At 43.0% G+C, this 22,615-nt stretch overlaps 1 protein-coding gene across 1 annotated transcript in view; it reads left to right on the top strand.

Annotated features, from left to right (window-relative positions):
- The window catches only part of MTHFD1L (methylenetetrahydrofolate dehydrogenase (NADP+ dependent) 1 like), a 184,590-nt gene that overhangs the window by 105,036 nt on the left and 56,939 nt on the right, over window positions 1-22,615 (top strand). Inside the window, exons 21-24 of the mRNA XM_021693124.1 lie at window positions 3,242-3,381; window positions 9,230-9,271; window positions 10,074-10,174; window positions 10,726-10,903. Coding sequence (XP_021548799.1) covers window positions 3,242-3,381; window positions 9,230-9,271; window positions 10,074-10,174; window positions 10,726-10,903 — 461 coding nt within the window. The remainder of the gene's footprint in view (window positions 1-3,241; window positions 3,382-9,229; window positions 9,272-10,073; window positions 10,175-10,725; window positions 10,904-22,615) is intronic.

Here is a 22,615-nt window from a genome sequence, read left to right as displayed (position 1 = left end):
TATTTGTTTTGGAGATATACACATTCATCCAGTGCCCACTGTATGCCTTGCAGTGTCAGTCTCTCAAACAGACATGACCCCTTTCCTCTTGGAGCTTAGTCTAGTAGGGGAGCTTCAAGTGGAAAAGGCATCCAACTGGAAAGACCTTGGCCAAATGCTGCACACATTCGTCTACTTCCAACTACAGGGCAACACAGAGCAGTTTTTCCAATATAACAACGTTGAAAAAAAACCACACACGCCACTCTGTTACTTGTATCCCTACTCCTCAGAGCTGATCAGACCAGAGAACAGGTCATGCTGGCTGAGGTAACGGACTTCTCCGGTCATCATGGATCATTTCTCTTCATCTTCCCAAGCTGATTTCTGCTCTTGCTCTCTCCTTTACCTGTGAACCCCTTTACTCCTCCGTAACCTCCCTCCACCCCCAACTCCTTACTTCTCCGCCTGGAGAAATCCTGTTGTCCCCCAGAGCCTGACTCCATCATCCCCGTTCTCCAACCCTGCCCTGCAACATCCCCGTGCACCACGTCCCCCTTCTCTGCAGTCCAATAGCAGACAGTCTCTCCCCCTCACCTCCCTGAAATGCTTGATGTCAGGGACCCTAATCCTGGGCCATTACCCTGAGCAAAATGCCTGGACGTAGCAGGAATTCAGCAAATGCTTAAGAATTGAGTATGATTTCTAGCAAGTGGGAGAATTGTTCTCTTGGTAATAATGATGCGGACCATTTCTGTAAGCTCCCACTGTGCACCATAAAGCAGTAACAGAGTACTTGACATGTGCTATCTCGCTTAATTCCCCCAACAAGTCAAATGAGGACATTGAGATTCTAATAGGTTAAGTAACTCACCAGCATTCGCTTGTTGGTTGTCACTGTTCAGTTGACAGCTCATATGCACAGCTGTCCGGACTGGACACGGTCTGTCTGATACTCACCAGGAAGATGGTCACCTTTCCCCTACTGGGAGCCCACTCTGTAAGGACCATTGACAAAACCAACTGAATATTCCTCTTCTGGGGGCCACTATACCACTACCATATGCTAAAATCACCACTGCTTTTCCCAGGGGGTACCACTGAGATAGGGATTGTTACTGTCCATGATCTCTCGTTTTGACCACCACTAATCAAATCACTAGAGTTGTCCCAAATAGTGGTAAAAAGGAATGTCTTTTGCTTCTTTAGCTCATTCTGCTATATTACTTATTCAAAGAAAATAAAATAAAGGACAAAGTGACTTTATAGCTAAATTCATGCCAAATTGAATATTTTTTTTTTTTTTTTTTTTTTTTTTTTTTTTTTTTTTTTTTTTTTTTAATTTTATTTATTTATTTGACAGAGAGAGACACAGCGAGAGAGGGAACACAAGCAGGGGGAGTGGGAGAGGGAGAGGGAGAAGCAGGCTTCCCGCCGAGCAGGGAGCCCGATGTGGGACTCGATCCCAGGACCCTGGGATCATGACCCGAGCCGAAGGCAGACGCTCAACGACTGAGCCACCCAGGCGCCCCGCCAAATTGAATATTTTTAAAGAAATACTTTTCAATTTGTCAAAAGCATATCAACAGTCATAAAAATTTTCTACATCCTCTGGCACCATGCTCTCACCCTTGGGAATTTATTCCAAGAATATAATTTGAAAGAGGTTAAATCTCATATGCACAGATATTTTGCAGCATTATTTATATTGGAAACAACCCAAATGTCTAATAACAGGGGAACAATTTTGTAAATCTTGATACATCAACCTAACAGAATTATAAGCTGCCACTTAAGATCATAAATTTTGAAAGTTTGTAGTACAGGGAGAAAACTCCGAAAATTTTAAAGTAAAGGAGCAAACTACAAAATTCTACCTATTCTGTAAAAATTATACAGGCATATGAAGTACTTAAAGGAAACCATAAAGAATTAGAATGACGGGTTGATGTATTTAGAATTTGAAATTATGTGTGACACTTCATGATTTTATTTTCTGAATTCTTGTTAAAATGTGTGCATTCAGTGACTGCTCAAAACAAATACCTTCGTTCATTCACATTTTAAATGTTTTGATTTTATCTTAGTAATTTTTTTACTGCCAATTCCTGTCTCTTCCATAAATTATGGCCTTGGTTGGACAGTCAATATATAGTGCATATTTCATAAATGTTTACTTCCTATTGCATTTAGATTATTCTTTTCCTAGAGTGTGCGTCTCAAATTTTAGTGGGCATTCATCTCACCTGGGGATCTCATTAAAATGCTTATTCTGATTCGCTGGGTCTGGGGCACCTAAAATCTGTGTTTCTCATAAGCCCCCTGGTGGTGCTGGTGCTGGTGCTGCCCATCCCAGAGCTCTCCTCTGTGTGTGGAAATGATGCTGCTGACCACATGCCAGTCAATAGTCATATCTTGGAAGGCAATGTTAGGTATTCTCTCAGCTACCTCCACAGTAACATTTCTAGCAATTTGGGGGCAGAGGAGGGGATGGCTAAAGATGAATGTCGTCTGTGGTTACGGAAGAAAGATGCTATCTTATCAAGCCTGATGATTAATCTTCTTAAGCCACTCAACTAACCTGAATTTTGTCAATCGACAGAAATGACCAGGTGGCATTAAATAGATGATTCTATGCATGCTGTAAAAAAGTAAAAAGGGGGGCGCCTGGGTGGCTCAGTCGTTAAGCGTCTGCCTTCCGCTCAGGTCATGATCTCAGGGTCCTGGGATCGAGCCCCGCATCGGGCTCCCTGCTCGGCAGGAGGCCTGCTTCTCCCTCTCCACTCCCCCTGCTTGTGTTCCCTCTCTCGCTGTATCTCTCTCTGTCAAATAAATAAAAATCTTAAAAAAAAAAAAAATATTTAAAAAAAAGTAAGAAGGGTCTTCTATGGTAATCATGCTAGCAATGTCCTTTGATGCAGTCTGGAACCCAATTAAAAAGTTGACACCATCTGTGGTAAGAAATGCTTTGCTTTGGGTGTCCATACTGGAAGAAGAATCTTGGCCTTGGCAATGAATCCTTAAGGCATGGTGGTCTAAAGCAGAGTGGAGAGCCATCTTTTTAGAGAACGGAGGGAAGAGGAACATTTTCTATGACTGTGGGAAAATCGGTGTCCCGTTGCATAGGAACAAGATGCAATGCATAGGAACAAGGTGGTGGGGAATTTCAGCTGTCCTTTGAACCTGAGTCATACCCACGATGGCCAAAACTTACTCTTGTTTTGAGAAGATGATAGCAAGTTTCCACCTTGATTCTCCACAGTAACTGAAGCTGGCTTTGGTGCTGATATTGGAATGGAGAAATTTTTCAACATCAAGTGCCGAGCATCTGGCTTGGTGCCCAACGCAGTCGTGCTGGTGGCCACGGTGCGCGCTCTGAAGATGCACGGAGGCGGGCCAAGCGTAAGTCTCCTACTTCCTTCCCAGCAAAACACGTTTTATGTATTTATTTTTTTTAAGATTTTATTTATTCATTTGATAGAGAGATAGAGAGCACAAGTAGGCAGAGTGGCAGGCAGAGGCAGAGGGAGAACCAGGCTGTCCGCTGAGCAGGGAGCCGGACGCAGGGCTCGATCCCAGGACCCCAGGATCATGACCTGAGCCAAAGGCAGCTGCTTAACCGACTGAGCCACCCAGGCGCCCTGCAAAACACGTTTTAAAATTAAGAGGAAGCAGAATTTCACATCTGAAACCTTCAAACCCGCTCCATAGCTGTGGTATTTTTATTTTTATTTATTTATTTTTTAAGATTTTATTTATTTATTTGAGAGAGAGAATGAGAGAGAGAGAGAGCATGAGGGGGGAGAGGGTCAGAGGGAGAAGCAGACTCCCTGCCAAGCAGGGAGCCCGATGCGGGACTCGATCCTGGGACTCCAGGATCATGACCTGAGCCGAAGGCGGTCGCTTAACCAACTGAGCCACCCAGGCGCCCAGCCGCGGTATTTTTATACGTCTCCTTTTTTACATGTCACCATTTTGAGGCACTTACCATTTGGTAAATTCCAGTAAATGGTGACACTCACAAAGTCATTTCTAAGCAGTATTTTGGGAAGGAGCATAATGTGAGCACTTTTGAGTCCCAAGATTTATACCTGAACCTCAGGTCAACATTTTATAACCCTATGGTGATGGGAGGATGGAAGCTCTTGTTCCTGAGCAGAGAACATAAGGATTAAAGTGATTGCTTTTGTGGGTGAGGTTTTTAGTGTTTGTACAGATAGTTTCTTGGTTCACTGATGCAGTGTCTCATCAGATTTCATCTAGAACTATTTTCCTTCTGTTTCTGCTTATTCTGATTTCACTTTATAGCTCTGTTATAGCACTGAATTATTTCTAAAAGAGCTTTGCTTGGAAAAGATGCCCTATTTTAACATTTTTTACAGACTTTTGGTATTAACCTGTCATATATGTAATTCACATACATCTGAAAGAAAATTTTTTCTTTTTTCATTTTGAGGTTTCTTTCAAAGGGAGAATAAGAAATGTTATACTGAGTAACATACTTCATCTTTGAAATAAAATTAAGTTGGAGTGTCATTATCATTTATAATATTGTTATATTAGACAAACTACCAAATCTGATTGCTTAATTGGTAATACTGTGTATACAGAAGTCACATAATCAATGATTATTACATAGCAAATAACATTTTTGCCATCATGAAATACATCTCTGATGGGCATTGTATAATCATGTTAGCAATTCTTTGTCCTAGGAGAGGCTGACATTATTTTATCCCATTTTATAGAGAAGGGATTTGAGGTTCAAACCAGTTTGGGGAATGTGAGCAGTGTGACCTGGCCTGCTGAGAGCCAGATCTGAAGTCTGAGGTTTAGATCCAAATTCCTTTCTCTGTCCACCAGGCAGAGCTGAGCATTAATGAAGGTTAAACATTTTCTGAATCCCAAGTCCACTAGTAAAACCAAACACTTCAGTAGTTCATTGTAGCCGAAAGCTTCATCATTAATTCAGGTATAAGACTGACACATGTATTATTAAGCAGTAGATCCTAAAGAATTCTGATTTTGTTCAAAACACCATTTGTTGCTACAATGACTCCTTAACTTTAGATTTTGAATCTGTATACCAATTTCCATTTCTCCCTCACTGTTTTGCACCCTGAACGTTATAAAATCAAAAGACTTTGATACTGGAAAGGGCTTAGAGATTGTCTGAGTCTGGCTCAGTCCTTGTAAAGATGAAATGACTAAGCTAACAGAAGCATTCAGTGATTTGCTTCCTATCATCCATCTTCTTAAGGGACTAACCAGACTCTTGAGTTCTAGTCGAGTGTTTTTCCATAGTCTCCTTTCTGTCCCATAAAAATTCTCTATGTGATTTATAATCCTATTTTAGTTCCTCTTAATGTATGTGCTTGTTTTACAGTGGTTGCTTTTCCCTCTGACCTTACTCTTGTACGTCTTCCACTTCACATCATGGTTCCAGCCCCAGTGATTGTTAACAGGGCTCACGATTGGTAGGCACAGATCTGGGTGGAGAATGATAGAAGGAAAGGATCGGGAATCCTGGGAAAGCTTAGTATCCCTCTCCTGAGCTCCAGAAGAGCCTTCCACATCACATTGGTTTATGACTGTCTCTGTGTGTCTCCCTTCTCTACTCTGAATTCCTTGAGATCAGGGACTATGTCTTATTAATGTGCGTATCCCTAATAGAGCTATAAAGTCTGTATCCAGGAAGTGTTTTCAACAACTAAATGATAAATGAACTTTCATCTTCTTAATCCTATACTCTGTATTATCCATCTCAGTGTCTTTCCTTCTTACTTGAAACAACTCTGTGGTAATGTTTTTGATCCAGTATAATTTCTACTTCCTTTGGGTATCATTACACAAATAACCATGGCGGCCTCTTATGTTTATTCAGCTTGTTTTTTTTTCCATAATCTGTGCAGTGGAAAATCCTGTCACCCTTGAACTTGCCCATTTTAGCCCCAATAATTCTAAATTCATATCCTGTCTTCCAAAGTGCTGACCATTCATGCTGCAATGTAAGAACTAACATTGTTATACTTATGGACCTTGACATCCTTTACCATTAATTCTTTAAAATACATTGTATTAAGAACCAATATGCTGTGTATTTATGCAAAAAGAGGTGTATTATAAGGAATTGGCTCACACATCTCTGGAGGCTAACAAGTCCAAAATCTACAGAGTCGGTCAGCAGGCTGGAGATTTAGGAGGGCTCATGTTCCAGTTCCAGTCCCACTGTGAAGGCAGTCCGCTGGAGAATTTTTCTTGCACAGAATCTTTTTGTTCTACTAGGGCCTTCAACTGATTGGATACAGACCACCCACATGGTGTGCGTGGAGTAGGAGGCAGGGCACGGATCTGTTTTACTCAGAGTCCACGAGTTTAAATGTTATTCTCACCCCAAAGAGACCCCACAGAAACACTCAGAATAATGTTTGACCAACTATCTGCTACCCTGTGGCACAAACTGATACCTAAAATTAACCATCACACCCATTGCTACTGATTTTCTTGCATGGTGCAATCACCAGATCTTCTTTTCTTTCTTTTTTTTTTTTTATATTAATAACCAATTGGTCTAGTACTATTTATTTAAATAATCCCTCCTTCTGTCTTATCTTTAGGCCCACTTTGTGATACATGTGTAGGTCTTTTTCTGGAATCTCTCTTCGGTTCTGCTGGTCTATTTACATATAATTGTGTCTGTGCTGCCCTGATACCTTTATGGCAAACTCCACACCAGGGTGTTCTGTTTCTTCATGCGTGCCTGGCCTGGTATTGGTCCTTTTGACTTCCATATGTATTTTAGAATTAGCTCATAAAGTTCCATAAAGAATCTTTTCAGGATTTTTATTGGAAGGGCATCGTATCAATAGATCAATTTAGGGAAATTTGACAGGTTGCCGTCTAAGATGATGGGAATGCCTCTTCACTGATTGGGGTCTTTTTAAGTGTATTTTAATAACGATTTACAGTTTATTCCACAAACGGCTTCTTCATCTTTTTATGGATTTGCTACTGTGTACTTTACATTCTTGTATAGTTTAACAGGTTACTTCTGGATTCTTATATGTTACTTTTATGTCCACTGACTTTTTAAAGTATAAGGTGTAATGGACACAAAACTTTATATTAGTTTTAAGTGTGAAATAGAATGATTGGACATTTGTATACATTACAAAAGGATCACAAATCTAGTTAGCATCTGTCGCCATGCCTAGTTAAAAATTTTTCTTGCAGTGAGGGCTTTTAAGATCTACTCTCGGGGTGCCTGAGTGGCTCATTGGTTAAGCATCTGCCTTCAGCTCAGGTCATATCTCGGAGTCCTGGGATCAAGCCCCGCATCATCAGGTTCCCTGCTCAGCAGGGAGTCTGCTTCTCCCTCCTTCTGCCCCTCTCCCTGCTTGTGCACATGCGTGCGCGCGCGCGCTCTCTCTCTCTCTCTATCTCAAATAAATAAATAAAATCTTAAAAAAAATCTACTCTCAGCAACTTTCAAGTATGCAATACAGTATTATTAACTACAGTCACAGGCTATACATTACATCCCTGTGACTTTAGAATTGTCTTAGTAATTGTACTAATTTATCTGTAGACATTTGAGAGTTCCATGTGGGCAGTCATGTCTGAAAATAATGACAGTTCTGTTTCTTCCTTTCTAATCTTTATACTTTTTTCTTGTCGCTAACTAGGTCTTTCTAGTTGGCAGTGCAGTTATTAGATAGGGGTGGTAATAGTAAGCCTCCTTTTATTATCCTGATCTGGAAGAGAATATGTTTAATATTTCTTCACTACATATGATTTTTCTGTAGGTTTGTAGTATATATTTTTTATCAAATTAAGGAAACTGGCTTCTATTCTTATTTTGCCAAGATTTTATTCTAAATAAATGTTGAATAACTTTCTTTGTCTATTGAGATATGTTTTTTCTCTTTAATCTATTAATATTACAAATTATATTACTTACTCAACTTTAATACTTCATCTTTAAACTGCCCTTGCCACCCCCTACATTGTTGTGAGAAATAGGCCCCAAAACGGGGAAAGTAATGGCAATTACTTTAACATTATTTAGAATTACTTTAACATTATTTAGAATTTATTGAGAATGATGGTACACCTTATATAAGTCAGGTTTCACTCAAATTATAAGTTCCATTTTATGCTAAGATAATGGGCACCAGTAAGAAAGTTCTCAATGTTGGCTCAAGTTAGAATCACCTATACTGATCCTGGGTCTCACTCCCAGAAATCCTGGTTAAATTGGTCTGGACATCAGTGGTTTTTTTTTTTAAAGATTTTATTTATTTATTTGACAGAAAGATAGCAAGAGCAGGAACACAAGCAGGGGGAGCGGGAGAGGGAGAAGCAGGCTTCCTGCCGAGCAGGGAGCCCGATGCGGGGCTCGATCCCAGGACCCTGGGGTCATGACGTGAGCCGAAGGCAGACACTTAACGACTGAGCCACCCAGGCGCCCACATCAGTGTTTTTTAAAAGCTTCCAATAAGACTTATGTTCAGCTAGGGCTGCCAGTTGTTGGTTTAAAAGTACATTTTGTGCTTTTAAATGCACCTTTTCAAAAAGTGACCATGATTTGTTTTTCCTTTAGATCTTTATCAGAGTAAGCTTTTTTTTTTTTTTTTTTAACAACAACAACAACAAAAAAGGACAGGATAAAGTGGTCAAGATTCCCAGTAACAATAAATAAATCTTCCTCCCTTCAGTGTTTAGTACGATGCCAATTAACCACCATTTATTTTTTTAAAGAGAAGAAAACCAAGCCCCCAGATTGGCAAACACATTGGCAAGTTGCTGATTTCCAAGCGAGTTACCCTTGTCAAATCCACTCAAATCTTTTCAATAGATTTGGGCTTTTCAACACGCCCAGCCTGCTGGGTACAGTTAAGTAAAAGGCATTTGCTCTGAGAGTTCCCTGCTACCGTTCTGTACCCTTGTGGATGTATTTGGCTTCCATGGAAGTGGGTACAGGAGATGAAGTGGGGGTTGTGCATCTGCTGGGTGGTGGCGTGCACAGGATTGGAGGTGGGTGCAGATGTGCAGGCAAGAGGTAGGGTGGGAGAAAGGAAGTCCTTCAGCCCCTACAGAAACAAACACTGCAGTCCAGTAGGGCTCATTTGGATGCATTTTCCATGAAGCTGCTAGAAATTCAACCTACCTGGCTACTCTTAAATGCAACAAGTATCAGAATAAGCATTCTAATGGGTTTTTTCTTCATTTCTGCCTTTTCTTGTCTCAGGTAACTGCTGGTGTCCCGCTAAAGAAAGAATATACAGAGGAGGTAAGAGCAGGTGTCTTGAAGGCTTATGTGCAGAACCATTTAAATCCAGTTAACCATTGTCTAGCAACTGAATCTCAATCAGTCAATGAGTCCTCCACCAGTGGCCTCTTGGGAAACTGCTTTTCTCATGATCCCGGAGGAAATGGGTGGGGGCGAGGGATAAAGTCCATTCATTTAACTCTTCATTCTTAAGAAATGATGGATGTAGGAGTCACATATGTACTGTTTCCTACCCTCTGAGCAGCCATCAGACAGGAGCCCAGTCTCCAGCACAGAAACAAATAGGAAGCTTACACCCGTGTATTCTTCTGCTAAGGAAAAAACTGACTTTTGGAGCATATACATTTGGCTTTAATCACTCACTTGAGCTGCTTAACTCTTGGGTAAATAGACTTTGATTTACTGGCAACAGAACCTCTTAGCTCCTACAGGTGGCACCCGGGATTTGAGCCGGGAATGGCCGGGCCACGCTCCCCACCCTCCCCGGGGCCTTGTACCAACCTACAAGAGAACGAGCACATTGCTTGTGTCTTGGCCACCAGTCAGCAGCAGAAATAGCCGCCTGGCTCAAGACCTCGATACACCACTGGACCCAGACTGATTTCAGAAATTATTTTGAAAATGAGCCTCCTCCTTCTGTAAGCCACCTTTTCTTGGAGGAAAAAGTGTTTTATGGGCTTGTTTAATAGCTTCTAGGATAGTAAAGGGAGCAAGATGGAAGCAAAACCCGCCAGAGTGGACTGGCCAGTTAAGTTTGGCAGCATTGGTGGGAGGCGTACATGGGGGTCTGGTTTTCTTCCAGAACATCCAGCTGGTGGCAGACGGCTGCTGTAACCTTCAGAAGCAGATTCAGATTGCTCAGCTCTTTGGGGTTCCCGTTATAGTGGCTCTGAATGTCTTCAAGTAAGTGAAGCCCCCCCACTTAAAATATGTTCCTCTTGCTGGGCCACCGTGTGAACTCTGTTTGTGTCTCGAGGGTGTTTGGTCTTTCTCGGCTTCATCTAAAACTATATAGAGATATTCTGCTCCTTCTGTTTGTTCGTTTGGTTTGGGTTGGGTTGGTTTCATTTTAACAGAAGTTTCCCAAATGTTTATGGGAAATGAAATCTATATAGTGCGTTAACATTTCCTTGGCTTTTATTTATTTATTTTTTTTAAATTCCACCCGGCATTTCTGTCTGAAAGACTGTGGATGATCAAAGGGTTATGTTATGGGATTTTCTCAATAAAACCCTTAACAACTTGAAATATTTGAGTCCTGTTAGAGAGGTTTTTTTTTTTTTCCCGCCAATGCTTTTCTTTAAGTCTGATTTATCTAAACACAACGTAACCACTTCTGATGTTGAGAATATATTCAGTGTTAGGGAGCAAAGTTCTGTATGAACGGTTAGTCTTTCTTTAAAAACATCACTAAATGAATACAGATGCAAAACCACAAATGTTTTCATCACTAGGACTGACACCCGTGCTGAGATTGACTTAGTTTGTGAGCTCGCGAAGCGGGCTGGCGCCTTTGATGCGGTCCCCTGCTATCACTGGTCCGTTGGTGGGAAAGGGACGGTGCAGCTGGCTCGGGCTGTGAGAGATGCTGCCAATAAGGGAAGCCGTTTCCGGTTCCTGTATGATGTTCAGGTAAGCTCCACCTCCCCTGTGCATCGGGCCAGTGGCGGGGCGGCGGTGGGGGAGGGGGGTGAGGCGCACAGCTTGTCCCGTCCAGATATGGAAAGTGCAGGGGAAAGAGGTTGAACCACCTGACCAAGGCCCATGGCCACGGGCGGAAGCTATCCTTGCCCCAGGGCCTGTGCTCCCAAAGCTACCCTCTACTTCCCAGGAGCAGGCCTGAGCGAGGAGGGGCTTTGGGGAACAGGATTCGACAGCTGACACATTCAGGGCTTGCTCTTTTGAGCAACTTATGTTTTTTTCCTTTTTTTTTTTTTTAAGATTTTTATTTATTTGACAGAGAGACGCACAGCAAGAGAGGGAACATAAGCAGGGGGAGTGGGAGAGGGAGAAGCAGGCTTCCCGCCAAGCAGGGAGCCCGATGTGGGGCTCGATCCCAGGACCCTGGGACCATGACCTGAGCCGAAGGCAGACGCTTAACGACTGAGCCACCCAGGCGCCCCATCTTTTGAGCAACTTCTTAAGGCTTGTGAAATCATGAGCAGTATCTTCCTCGTCTGTTTCTGCCATGGTTCTCATCCTTCATTGTGGTTTTCTGGAGCTATATGTATGATATTTGTGAAATATGTTTAATTGTATAATCCACATAACCTGACACTTACCATCTCTACCATGTTGGGGTGTACAGTTCAAAAGTGTTAAGGACATTCACATTGTGGTGCAACCACCACCCATCTCCAGAGTTCTTTTTGTCTTCCAAAACCTAAACTCTGCACCCATTAAACCCCAGCTCCCCATTCCCACCCCCACCCCCACCCTTGGTAGCCACCACCCTTCCCCTTTCTGTCTCTACGAATCTGATTGGTCTGTATATCTCATACAAGTGAAACCATCCAGTTCTGGTCTCTTTCATGATGGGCTTATTCTCCATCTCAGTCCTTTCAGTCTGCTGGAAGGAATAGCACAGACTGGGTCGCTAATGAACAACAAAAGTTCAGTTTTGGAGGCTGGGGCATCCAAGATCAGGGCTCGGGCAGGCGTCTGGTGGGGCCGGCTTCCTCTGTCATGCACGGCTATGTTCTCATTGTATCCTTGGGTGGAAGAGAACTGGGGTCTCACTAGGGTCTGTTTTAGGAGGGCACTGATCCCATTCCTGAGGCTTCCCGTCTCCTGACCTAATCCTGAAAGCCCCTCCTCCTCCTAATTCCATCAACCTAGTTGCCCCCAAAGTCCCCATGTCCCCTAACACTGATCACATTGACGATTAGTCTTTAACATATGAATGGCAAGGAGAGGGTACAAACACTCGGTCTGTATCATTTACTTAGAGTAATGTCAGGGTTCATCCATGTTCTTGCATATGTCAGAATTTTCTTCCTTCCATTGTATGTATATGTCACATTTTGTTGATTCATTCATCTGTCAGTGACCATTTTGGCTAATTACACTTCCTGACTCTCGTAAACAATGCTGCTATGAACATGTGTGTAAAAATATCTCTTTAAGACTCTGCTTTCAATTCTTTGGGGTATACACCCAGAAGTAGAGTTGCTGGGTTGTCTAATGCATTTCTTTTTTTTTTTTTTTTTTTAAGATTTTTTATTTATTTATTTGACAGAGAGAGGCACAGAGAGAGAGGGAACACAAGCAGGGGGAGTGGGAGAGGGAGAAGCAGGCTTCCCGCCGAGCGGGGAGCCCGATGTGGGGCTTGATCCCAGGACCCTGAGATCATGACCTGAGCCGAAGGCAGACGCCCAACGACTGAGCCACCCAGGCGCCCCTGTCTAATGCATTTCTAAACAGCTGGATAATGAGCCTTCAGTCAGAAAATCTGAACTTCCCAGGACCTCACTCAGTTCATCTTGACACCCAGCTGCACATCTCTATTTTGAATTCTGCGGCTTCAGCCCTGGCTACTGGATCTGTCCCCATTGATAGCCCATGATTGTCAGGGTGCTCAGCCTTTAAGCTGGTTGCTTCTTCTCCCATTCCTTCATCCCTCGCACATTCTGTGGGTCTCTCAAATGTCACAGACAGTAACATCGCTCCTCCTTCCAGATCAGATGCATAAACCAACAGTATACATGGAGAGAGGACATAGCAGAGTCACATCATCCAAGAGCTTGACGTTAATCTTACTGCTAAGCCTCATGCTTACCGAGGGCTTTCTGTGTGCCAGGCATGCAGTCACCTCGTGCCTGTTAACTGCTTTAGTCTCGGCATCCCTGTTAGGTAGGAACTGATGGTATTCGCCCCATTTTATACACATGGAAACTAAAGTACGAGGACATTACATAGCTTCCCAGTGTCCCATATCCTGAAAGAAGCAGAGCTGGGAGAGTATCTGGAATGATGGAGGTGATCTTCCTGCTCTGTTTTTCAGAATTCAGTACTGTGTTCGAAAGTGGGGATGAGGGTGGGGAACTACTCCTTAAAGGGGGGACCCACCTGCAGAGGAAGGACGGCGGTGACAGGCACAGGACGGACGTTGTGGGCCCTCCGTAAATGTGTGTGAACGGATGAATTTCAGGACCGAATTGGGATAGTTAGGCCACAAAAGGTTTGTCATGTTGAAAGGCCATGTCATGAACAAGAGACGAGCATGTTCTGGGATACAGAGGGGGTGGAGATCAGTAAAGGGAGGAGACCCAGGTTCGACATAAAGAAAAATGGTCTAATTAGAAGAGGTGAGTTCTCTGACCCTGGAGATCTGAAACAGAAGGTAGATGCGGCCCTGTGTTCCTTGCCATACCTTCCTGCCCGGGCGAGCCTGCCCGGCTGTCTGCAGCGCCTGTCCCCGCCCTGGGCCCTCTCACACAGACCACTGTCAGGGGCCTCACTCTCCCTGGCCTGTTCCAGGAGCCTCAGACCACTGCCGTCTGATCTGGAACCACCCCACTCTGAGTGGCAAAGGCAGGTTCTGAATGACTGATTTCACAAAGTAGGGCTGTTTTCAAGGAAACCTTCCCAAATGAAAAGAAGGTGGGTAAAAGAGAAGAAATGTTCCTGAGTTAACGCTGTCTCACACATGCACTACCCTAAAGATGAACCCCTTTCCTTTCCAATATTTTAATTTTCTTTCTGAATTCCCATTCTTCATGGAGATAATGCTGTTAAAATGTCTGCTTCCCTATAAATAGGGGGGAGATTTATAGTACTGTGGACTAAAGTCCTGCGTTTCCTAGGATTCTTGCCTCCTTTGCCAGCATACTCTTCTCCCTTTTCTTATAACACAGAAATTAGATGTGGATTGCATAATTATTTATTAGAGAACCAACAACATCTCAGCGTATGGCCGCACAACGAGAAGAGCAGTTGCTGCTTCTGGCTCACTGCGTGCTGCCTCCCTCATCGCTGTGTTCCTCACTTTGGCAGGATGATTTTAGATAATAGAAGACCATTTATAGTCTTCTCTAGAAATCTGTATCCCTTGGTGCAGTCTGTAACACAGCTCAAACGTTTCTTCCCTCCTCGTTTCTTGTATATCGTATTGGTGAACCTTTACAGGCTAATTCAGGGTTTTCCTGAAACTCTTCATTCCCCCGCAACTAACCCTTTAGCGCTTGGCAGGTTGATATGTGTGGGATTACCCTACAGGAAAAAAAGAAGTAATAAAGTACTTTGGATAAGTCACCCTGCTGCCTTTGCTTCTGAGTGCAGACTGAGCTCCTGTGTGCCTTTTGCTATCTCCCCAGACTGTGTTCCACCAGGAATGCATCCCGTGCAGGGTTGATGGCGTCTCACTTCTGCCCCAGTTCTGCGTTACAGAAGAAAGTCACCTGAGACCATTCAGAAGCATTTGACATAGTACAGGGGGGCAGAACATGATTGCTTTTGTATGGGAAGGAGGAATCATCTCAAAACCCCAGTGGAAGGAGGAACAGCTAGGGAGCAGAAGAAACACTTGACCTCAGAGACACTGTGGGGCCGGACAGCTCCCAGAGCAAGAGGCTTGACGATGGTGAGCCCGGAGTTAAAGCAGGAAACAGGCTGCACTTCTGACTTGGGGGTCTGTGCTGAACTTGATAGAAAATTGAGTGAAGCAGCCACTGTTCTTCAGAGAACAATTCTGCACCTCTTTTATCAGAGTAGCTTCTTTTTTTAAAAGATGTTCTTTTTAGGGTTAGTGGCTCAGTCGGTTAAGCGTCTGCCTTCAGCTCAGGTCATGATCTTGGGGTCCTGGGATTGAGTCCTGCATGGGGCTCCCTGCTCAGCGGGGAGTCTGCTTCTCCCTCTCTCTCTACCCTTCCCCCCACCCCCACTCATGTTCTCTGTCGCTCTCTCTCTCTCAAATAAATAAGTAAAATATTTTTTTAAATAAATGAAATAAAAGATTTTGTTTTTAGATTATCTCCACACCCAACATGGGGCTCTATCTCACAACCCCGAGATCAGGAGTCACACGCTCCACACACTGAGCCAGCCAGGTACCCCCAGAGTAGGCTCTAATTCAAGAGTAGACAACTTCCCTTTTTTTTTTTTTTTAAAGATTTTATTTATTTATTTGAGAGAGAGAGAATGAGAGAGAGAGAGAACACATGAGAGGGGATAGGGTCAGAGGACGAAGCAGACCCCCCGCCGAGCAGGGAGCCCGATGCGGGACTCGATCCCGGGACTCCAGGATCATGACCTGAGCCGAAGGCAGTTGCTTAACCAACTGAGCCACCCAGGCGCCCCAACTTCCCTTTTTTTAAGTAGGCAACTTTTCATTATGGAACTGGGGGCAGCTGGTGATTAATTCTGAATAATAACTTTTTACAACAGGGAATAAGAGGGGCCCCTGGCTGGCTCAGTCGGTGGAGCACACGACTCTTGATCTCAAGGGTTGTGAGTTTGAGCCCCACATTGGGTGTAGAGATTACTTAAAAATAAAATCTTTTAAAAAAATGTTTTAATAGGGGCGCCTGGGTGGCTCAGTTGGTTAAGCGACTGCCTTCGGCTCAGGTCATGATCCTGGAGTCCCGGGATCGAGTCCCGCATCGGGCTCCCTGCTCGGCGGGGAGTCTGCTTCTCCCTCTGACCCTCCTCCCTCTCATGCTCTCTGTCTCTCATTCTCTCTCTCTCAAATAAAAATGTTTTAATAAAAAATGGACCAGGAAATAAGATGCAGTGGCCGAATTGCTCAAAGAAGTTTATCCGGGGAGAATAAATATGTTTAAACTTAAGTTCATGGTTTCCTTACAGCCCTTTGGGATGATCACAGTCCCCTAGAAGTCATCTTCTCTGTAACTTTTCCTTTTGTAGTAGGACTTTTGACAGATCTTTACAGTTGACCAATATCTCCATTCCCGCAAGCGCATAGGAAAATAGTATAGCAGAAAGAAAAACGAATCTCTTTTTACGGTTCATTAGCTTTCAAATCCCTGTTCCATGCATTACCTCAAGCACATCTCACCCAGTGCCTTGGGGTGTGTGGGCTCAACTCTGCATTTCAAACTAGAAGCAGAAGCTTGGAGAAGGTGAGGGACTTGCCCCATAGCAAATGGGCAATTGAAAACATAGTATGGTTGAAAGAAGAAAGCTTTGAGGTCATGCAGAATTAAGTTTAAATCTTGACTGGGCCTCCTACGATGGAGACAGAGCTGAGCAAGTTAACTCACCTCTCTGAGCCTCAGCTTCTTTATCTAGAAAATTGTGTCTGATATGAAATCAGCACCTGTGAGTTGCTGTGAAGACCAAATGAAAAGCCTCAGAGTAAAATGCAGGAACACAGGAAGCTGGCAGTCAAGGTCAGCTGTCCCTCTCTCCTCACATTCACTTCTGGAGGAGAGAGGGCTTCCTGAATTGACCTTCAAGAATTGTCTTGCAACGCAGGTGACTGTGTTGGGCTCTAGGATTGGTTTCCTGTTCAAGTGGGTTGAAACCAGGAATTAGAAGCCCAGTTTCCTATTGCACCAAGAATGAAAGGCGCCAAGTTAAAGGAAGATGTTCAGCATTCTTTCTGCATTAGAACTGGGAGCCATTAGGGATAGAATAAAAAGTCAGTCACTTTTGCAGAGGCCTTGGGGCCCTGAAAGTCAGCTTACAATCCGACTCTGAATCTTGTGGGTTAAATCAGGAGTTAAGGTTGAAAATCATCTTCGTATCCTTCCTCTAACCTTGCAAACATTTCGAGGTGTAACCTTGACAGCGAGAGAGGATAGTGTTTGTTTTTATTAGAAGGTCTTTCCTGTGCTTTGTGTGAAGCCACTCTCTTGATCGCAGCAGGGACTGGATGGAGGGAGATCAAAACAGACCTGCTGGGAGGGAAGACTCAGCCCAGGGCAGCCAGCGTCCCTGATTTCTGAGCTACTGCACTCTCACTGCCCACACGCGTGTTGAGGAGAGTTTGCTCTCCTGCTGGTCTGTTTAAGGCAGGGGGATTGGGAGCGTGGTATTTAGGTTGGTTATTGAGGAACTGTTTTCTTTTCTTTTTTTTTATAAAGATTTTATTTATTTATTTGAGACAGAGAGCATGAGAGGGAGGAGGGTCAGAGGGAGAAGCAGACTCCCCGCCGAGCAGGGAGCCCGATGCGGGACTCGATCCCGGGACTCCAGGATCATGACCTGAGCCGAAGGCAGTCGCTTAACCAACTGAGCCACCCAGGCGCCCGAGGAACTGTTTTCTATTTCTTAACGATTCAAACTTAAACATACGTCAGTTGTTAGGGTTGCTTTGTGAGCTCTCTTCTAACTGGCCTGCAGGCATTCGCATCTAGAACCTCAAATTTGAAATAAATATATAAAGATAAGTGTAAGTACTTCTATATATGTATATATAGTTTTTAAAATTGTGGTACAGACACACATAATGTGAAATTTCCCATTTTAACCATTTTTAAACCTACAGTTCTGGGGCATTAAGTCCATTCACACTGTATATATAGTTATAATTAATAGGATTTTAAAACTTAAAATGATATTTATGCACATCTCTGCATGTCTTTTATATTTCCCAGTAATTGGAAAAAAAAAAAAGAAAGAAAAGAAAAACCCCACTGTAAGGAGAAGGGATGTGCTTTGTTTTTGTTGCCCTGGTGCTTATACCGTTATCTCCCCCCTCAGGCCCTTTGACCTCGTCCGGCTCCTTCCTCCCTTTTTCAGACTTGCCCTTGGCCTGCCTGCTCCCAGTGTCCCTTTGAGCTCTCCCCGCTTGCTGTGCAACAGAATGCTTGGAGTATTCTATTAGAAAGCGGCCCCTTCTATTTTCCAGACAGTTCGGTATCTCATTCAGAAATCCTACACTCTCTCATGTGCTGCTTTCTATTATGATCCAGCTCTGGTCTTTCAACCCGGACTTCTTCAAGTCCATCATCAGCCTCTTGTCCCTGGCCTCCTTTCCACAATTCAGCTGCAAATTCCCACATTGCCTTCCCTTAACCAAACCACACCCTTCTGCAGACACACCTCAAATCTCCATCAAACTAAGATTCTGTTTCAGCCCTGGCTTCTGTGTTTTCTGTCAAGTCTCATTTGGCCTGCAATGTATCGCTTCCTCGTCAGCCTACTGGCTGCCTCACCCTTCTGTCTTTGGCAGGTTTCATCAGATCAGAGCCTATTGTTAGAACCCGCCCAGCTTCCTCAATGCGGTCTGCTCTGCCCCACGTGATTTTGGCAGGCACGTCCCAGCTTTGTTTCCTTGGTGCTAGAAATAGCACCTGACAGGAAAGAAAGAGTGGTCTGTATCTGTTTCACTTGGGCATTCCACAACGCTTCCTGTAATTTCATTTAAATGCTCTCTCCTAACATGAAAAATGGAATGTCACTAAGATAGAAGTTTCCAGAAATGCATTCTTGGATCTAAAATCATGGGCCAATTAAGAAAGGCTGAGGTATGTACAGTGGACCATCAGGGTCCCCCCTCATTAGCCAGCCACCTTCTACCACCACTCCATCCATTTCCCGGACATTCTGACTTAAATTTAGGTGACAGGAGACCATTGTGTAGGGACAGTATCCTTATCCACTTAAGGAACGTTACTTAATATTATCACAGATACTATCCTTAAAGGTACCACATACAACATACCACTTCAAAAGAAAAACCTTCAACTTTAGGGTTTTAGGGAAAAAACACTCAAAACAGCATAGGTTTTCAGTCACTCCAGTATCGGAGTGTTTGGGGATTTGTTTTAGGAATAATTTTTATCAAAAAATGATTTCTGTTTCCTTTCATGAAAGGAGAGTTGACCCTTGAACAACACAGGTTTGAACCTTGCAGGTCCACTCATGCAGATCTTTTCCAGTAAATACAGTACAGTCCTGTAAATGTATTTTCTCTTTCTTATGATTTTCTTGATAACGTTTTCTTTTCTCTAGCTTACTTCATTGTAAGAATACAGTCTGTAAGACATGTAACATACAAAATATGTGTTAATCAACTATTTATGTTATGGGCAAGGCTTCCAGTCAGCAGTAAGTGATTAGTCGTTAAGTTGGGGGTGGGGGGGCAGTCAAAAGTTATTCATGGATTTTTGACTATGGGTGAGGGTGGTCAGTGCCCCAGCTCTCACATTGTTCAAAGGTCACCTGTAGTTTACTGTGCTCTTCAGTGAGACTGTTACACCCAGAGTTTTTTCTTTGGAAGCACATCTCCAGGAGATCCATGAGGGAAATTATGACTCCTGCTGAACAGCCAAGAAAAAGAGACACTTGTAAAAACAAGGGCTCCTTGCACGTGAAAATAGAACCCAAACCACACCTTGCATTCATTTGTATTAGTCTTAGAACACATCGAGGTTTATAAGCAAGGTTTGTGGAAAGAGAATCAATACATATGCCATCAAAATACATTATGTGTTAGTTAGCAAAGCCACATGCTCAGGCCACAATCATCCTTTCCTCGTTTGGATGGGAAGAGATCATTAAAATCACCTAAAGGGGGGGGAATCGGGGGCGGGGGGAGACGAACCATGAGAGACTATGGACTCCAGGTAGCAAACTGAGGGTTTTAGAGGGGAGGGGATGGGGGGATGGGTTAGCCAGGTGATGGGTATTAAGGAGGGCACGTATCGCATGGAGCACTGGGTGTTATGTGCAAACAATGAATCATGGAACACTACATCAAAAACTAATGATGTAATGTATGGTGATTAACATAACATAATAATAAAAAAAAAGAAAAAGGAAAAAGACTATCCCAAAATTAATAATACACTATATGTTAACTAACTTGAAGCTAAATAAAACCAAAAAAAATTTAATTAAAAAAAAATCACCTATTCCTAATGTTCCTTCCTTGACATTGCTGTTATGTTCTGTTTGAGAATATAAAAGATCACCCATGTGAATTCCTTATGGTCCTCATTTGATGTAGACAAATAGAGATTCATTGGCGATGAGCATTTTTTCTGTTCCCGGACCCCAGCTATATCCACCACACATCCCGGTTGCCTTAGGAGAACGAGATTCCTCTGGGAGTCTTCTGGGTTAACCTGTTGCTCAGAGCCAACGAGCCAGCAGGGATAGCTGCTCAGTGAGCTGGCTCATGGAAGTCAGCACGTCCACCTTTAGTAGCTCAGATGTACTGGTTTTCAGCCAGGGACAAGCTTTTTCAAAGATACAAGGGTCCATTGTTCTCAGTAAGAGCACTGCCCCCGTGACACTGAGGTATGTTGCAATGAACCCCTGATACCTTCTGTGTGCTCGGGATAAATTAACATCGATGGTTTCACGTTATACTTTCATTTGAAGTACCAGAGAGGCTATTTATACCAAACTGCACTTGTAGATCATTTAAAATTCATGCCTCGGGCGCCTGGGTGGCTCAGTTGGTTAAGCGACTGCCTTCGGCTCAGGTCATGATCCTGGAGTCCCTGGATCGAGTCCCGCATCGGGCTCCCTGCTCGGCAGGGAGTCTGCTTCTCCCTCTGACCCTCCCCCCCTCATGTGCTTGTTCTCTCTCATTCTCTCAAATAAATAAATAAAATCTTTAAAAAAAAAAATAAAATAAAATAAAATTCATGCCTCATTTAAAATACAAAATAGGAATTGACATACTTACTGTGGGTCCAGAGATTTCTGTTCAACTAACAAGTTTATTAATTGATCCTTCTCTTTAAACATTTTATGGGCATTGGAATACATTTTGCTGGTATCACAGCATAGGATCGCTTAGCTTAATTTTTAAGTTTTTATTTAAATTCCAGTTAGTTAACAGACAGTGTAAGATTAGTTTCAGATGTATTCAGTGATTCAACACTTCCATCCAACACCCGGTGCTCATTGCAACAAATGCACTCCTTAATCCCCAGGATCGCTTAACTTGTATGAATTTCAGTCTATGGCCTTGGTAAAACAATAGAACTTCCAGTGTGGCTGCAGAATGTGTTCCAGTACTTCAACAGTTGTGGGCTTGAGAAATTCTGGGTTATTGATAGTAGAGTATTATTGCTTAGTGTTTTCATGGGTCTCCTAAGAGACCCTCAGGGCTGGTGACTTTAGAACTTGACCTCCCAGTAAAATGAGATGCAACTATGTTGTAATACCTTCACACTTCATTTTCTTTGATTCTAGAAGCTTTTTAACTCTTCTTTTAAATTTTGTTCTATTTTAGTTTTGTCCTGTTTCACTTTCTTCTTGTGCATTTTCTTCTTACGAAAAAATACTTTAAAAATTTAAGTAATTGCTTTTCTGGAATTTGTAGACCAATTTTATTTCACTACAAAACAGGTCTTAAATAATTTAATAGGGGCGCCTGGGTGGCTTGGTCGGTTAAGCGTCTGCCTTCGACTCTGGTCATGATCCCAGGGTCTTGGGATCAAATCCCGCATCAGGCTCCTTGCTGAGCAGGGAGCCTGCTTCTCCCTCTCCCTCTGCTTCTCCCCCTGCTCATTCTCTCTCTCTCTCAAATAAATAAAAATTTAAAAAAGAGAGAGAGAACATTCCCACCATCTCAGAAAGTTGCCGTTGGACACCTCTGTTCTAGAGTGCTTCCATTTCTTAAATATGCATTTAAGAGGTCTGGGAGGGAATAAATGTACAATATGTTCAGAGTTATGATCTTGGTGAAGATGAAGATTTAACATGACATTAGTTCAAAAATGATCAAAGATACTAGCATCAACACCAGACTTTGTGAAGGGGCTTATTAACATGTTAAGCAATTGTGCATAATACACATAGAACAGTCCTATTTCCAGAAGACACTTTGTGTTGCCATTCACACCTTGACACGTGCCTTTCCCTTTGTGTAGAATCACCTTTCCTTTCCTTGCTTAATTAAAACCTTTCCCGTCCTTCAAGCGTGACTCAACTTCCTTTATACATGTCACCCGCTTTTGCTGATTCCTGTGCCTTCCCCTCTGCCCTGAAATTTTCCGTCTTCTTCTGTCTTTAGTAGTAATGCTTATGCAGAGCCTTTATCACACACTCTCTTCTGTCACGTTTGTGTGATGTGTCACCGTCCCCACCCCATCAGAAGTGCTTTGTGCAAGAGGTGCCCAAAGTCCTTTGCCTATCATGACATCTTGAAAATACTTGCCCTCGGTGGTAATTTATTCATTCAGCAGATGTTTGTGGAACGCCTACTGCGTGCAAGCCACTCTCCTAGACCTTAGGGATAGGAGGGTAAACGATGTGGTGCACAAAGAAATTAGTAAATATTTATAGAGTCGGGGAAAGCCAGGAGTGATTAATGCATAAACATTCATAATTTATTTTACCATTTTATTTGTTTTCTAAAAATTGCCATTTAGAACAAAGCAGTGTAAATGAATATCAAGTTAAGATCAAGATCATTGGAAT

Source organism: Neomonachus schauinslandi, chromosome 8, assembly GCF_002201575.2.
Source record: "Neomonachus schauinslandi chromosome 8, ASM220157v2, whole genome shotgun sequence".
Lineage (NCBI taxonomy): Eukaryota > Metazoa > Chordata > Mammalia > Carnivora > Phocidae > Neomonachus > Neomonachus schauinslandi.
Note: the sequence above shows the minus strand (reverse complement) of the source record. Positions and strands in the feature narration are given on the sequence as shown.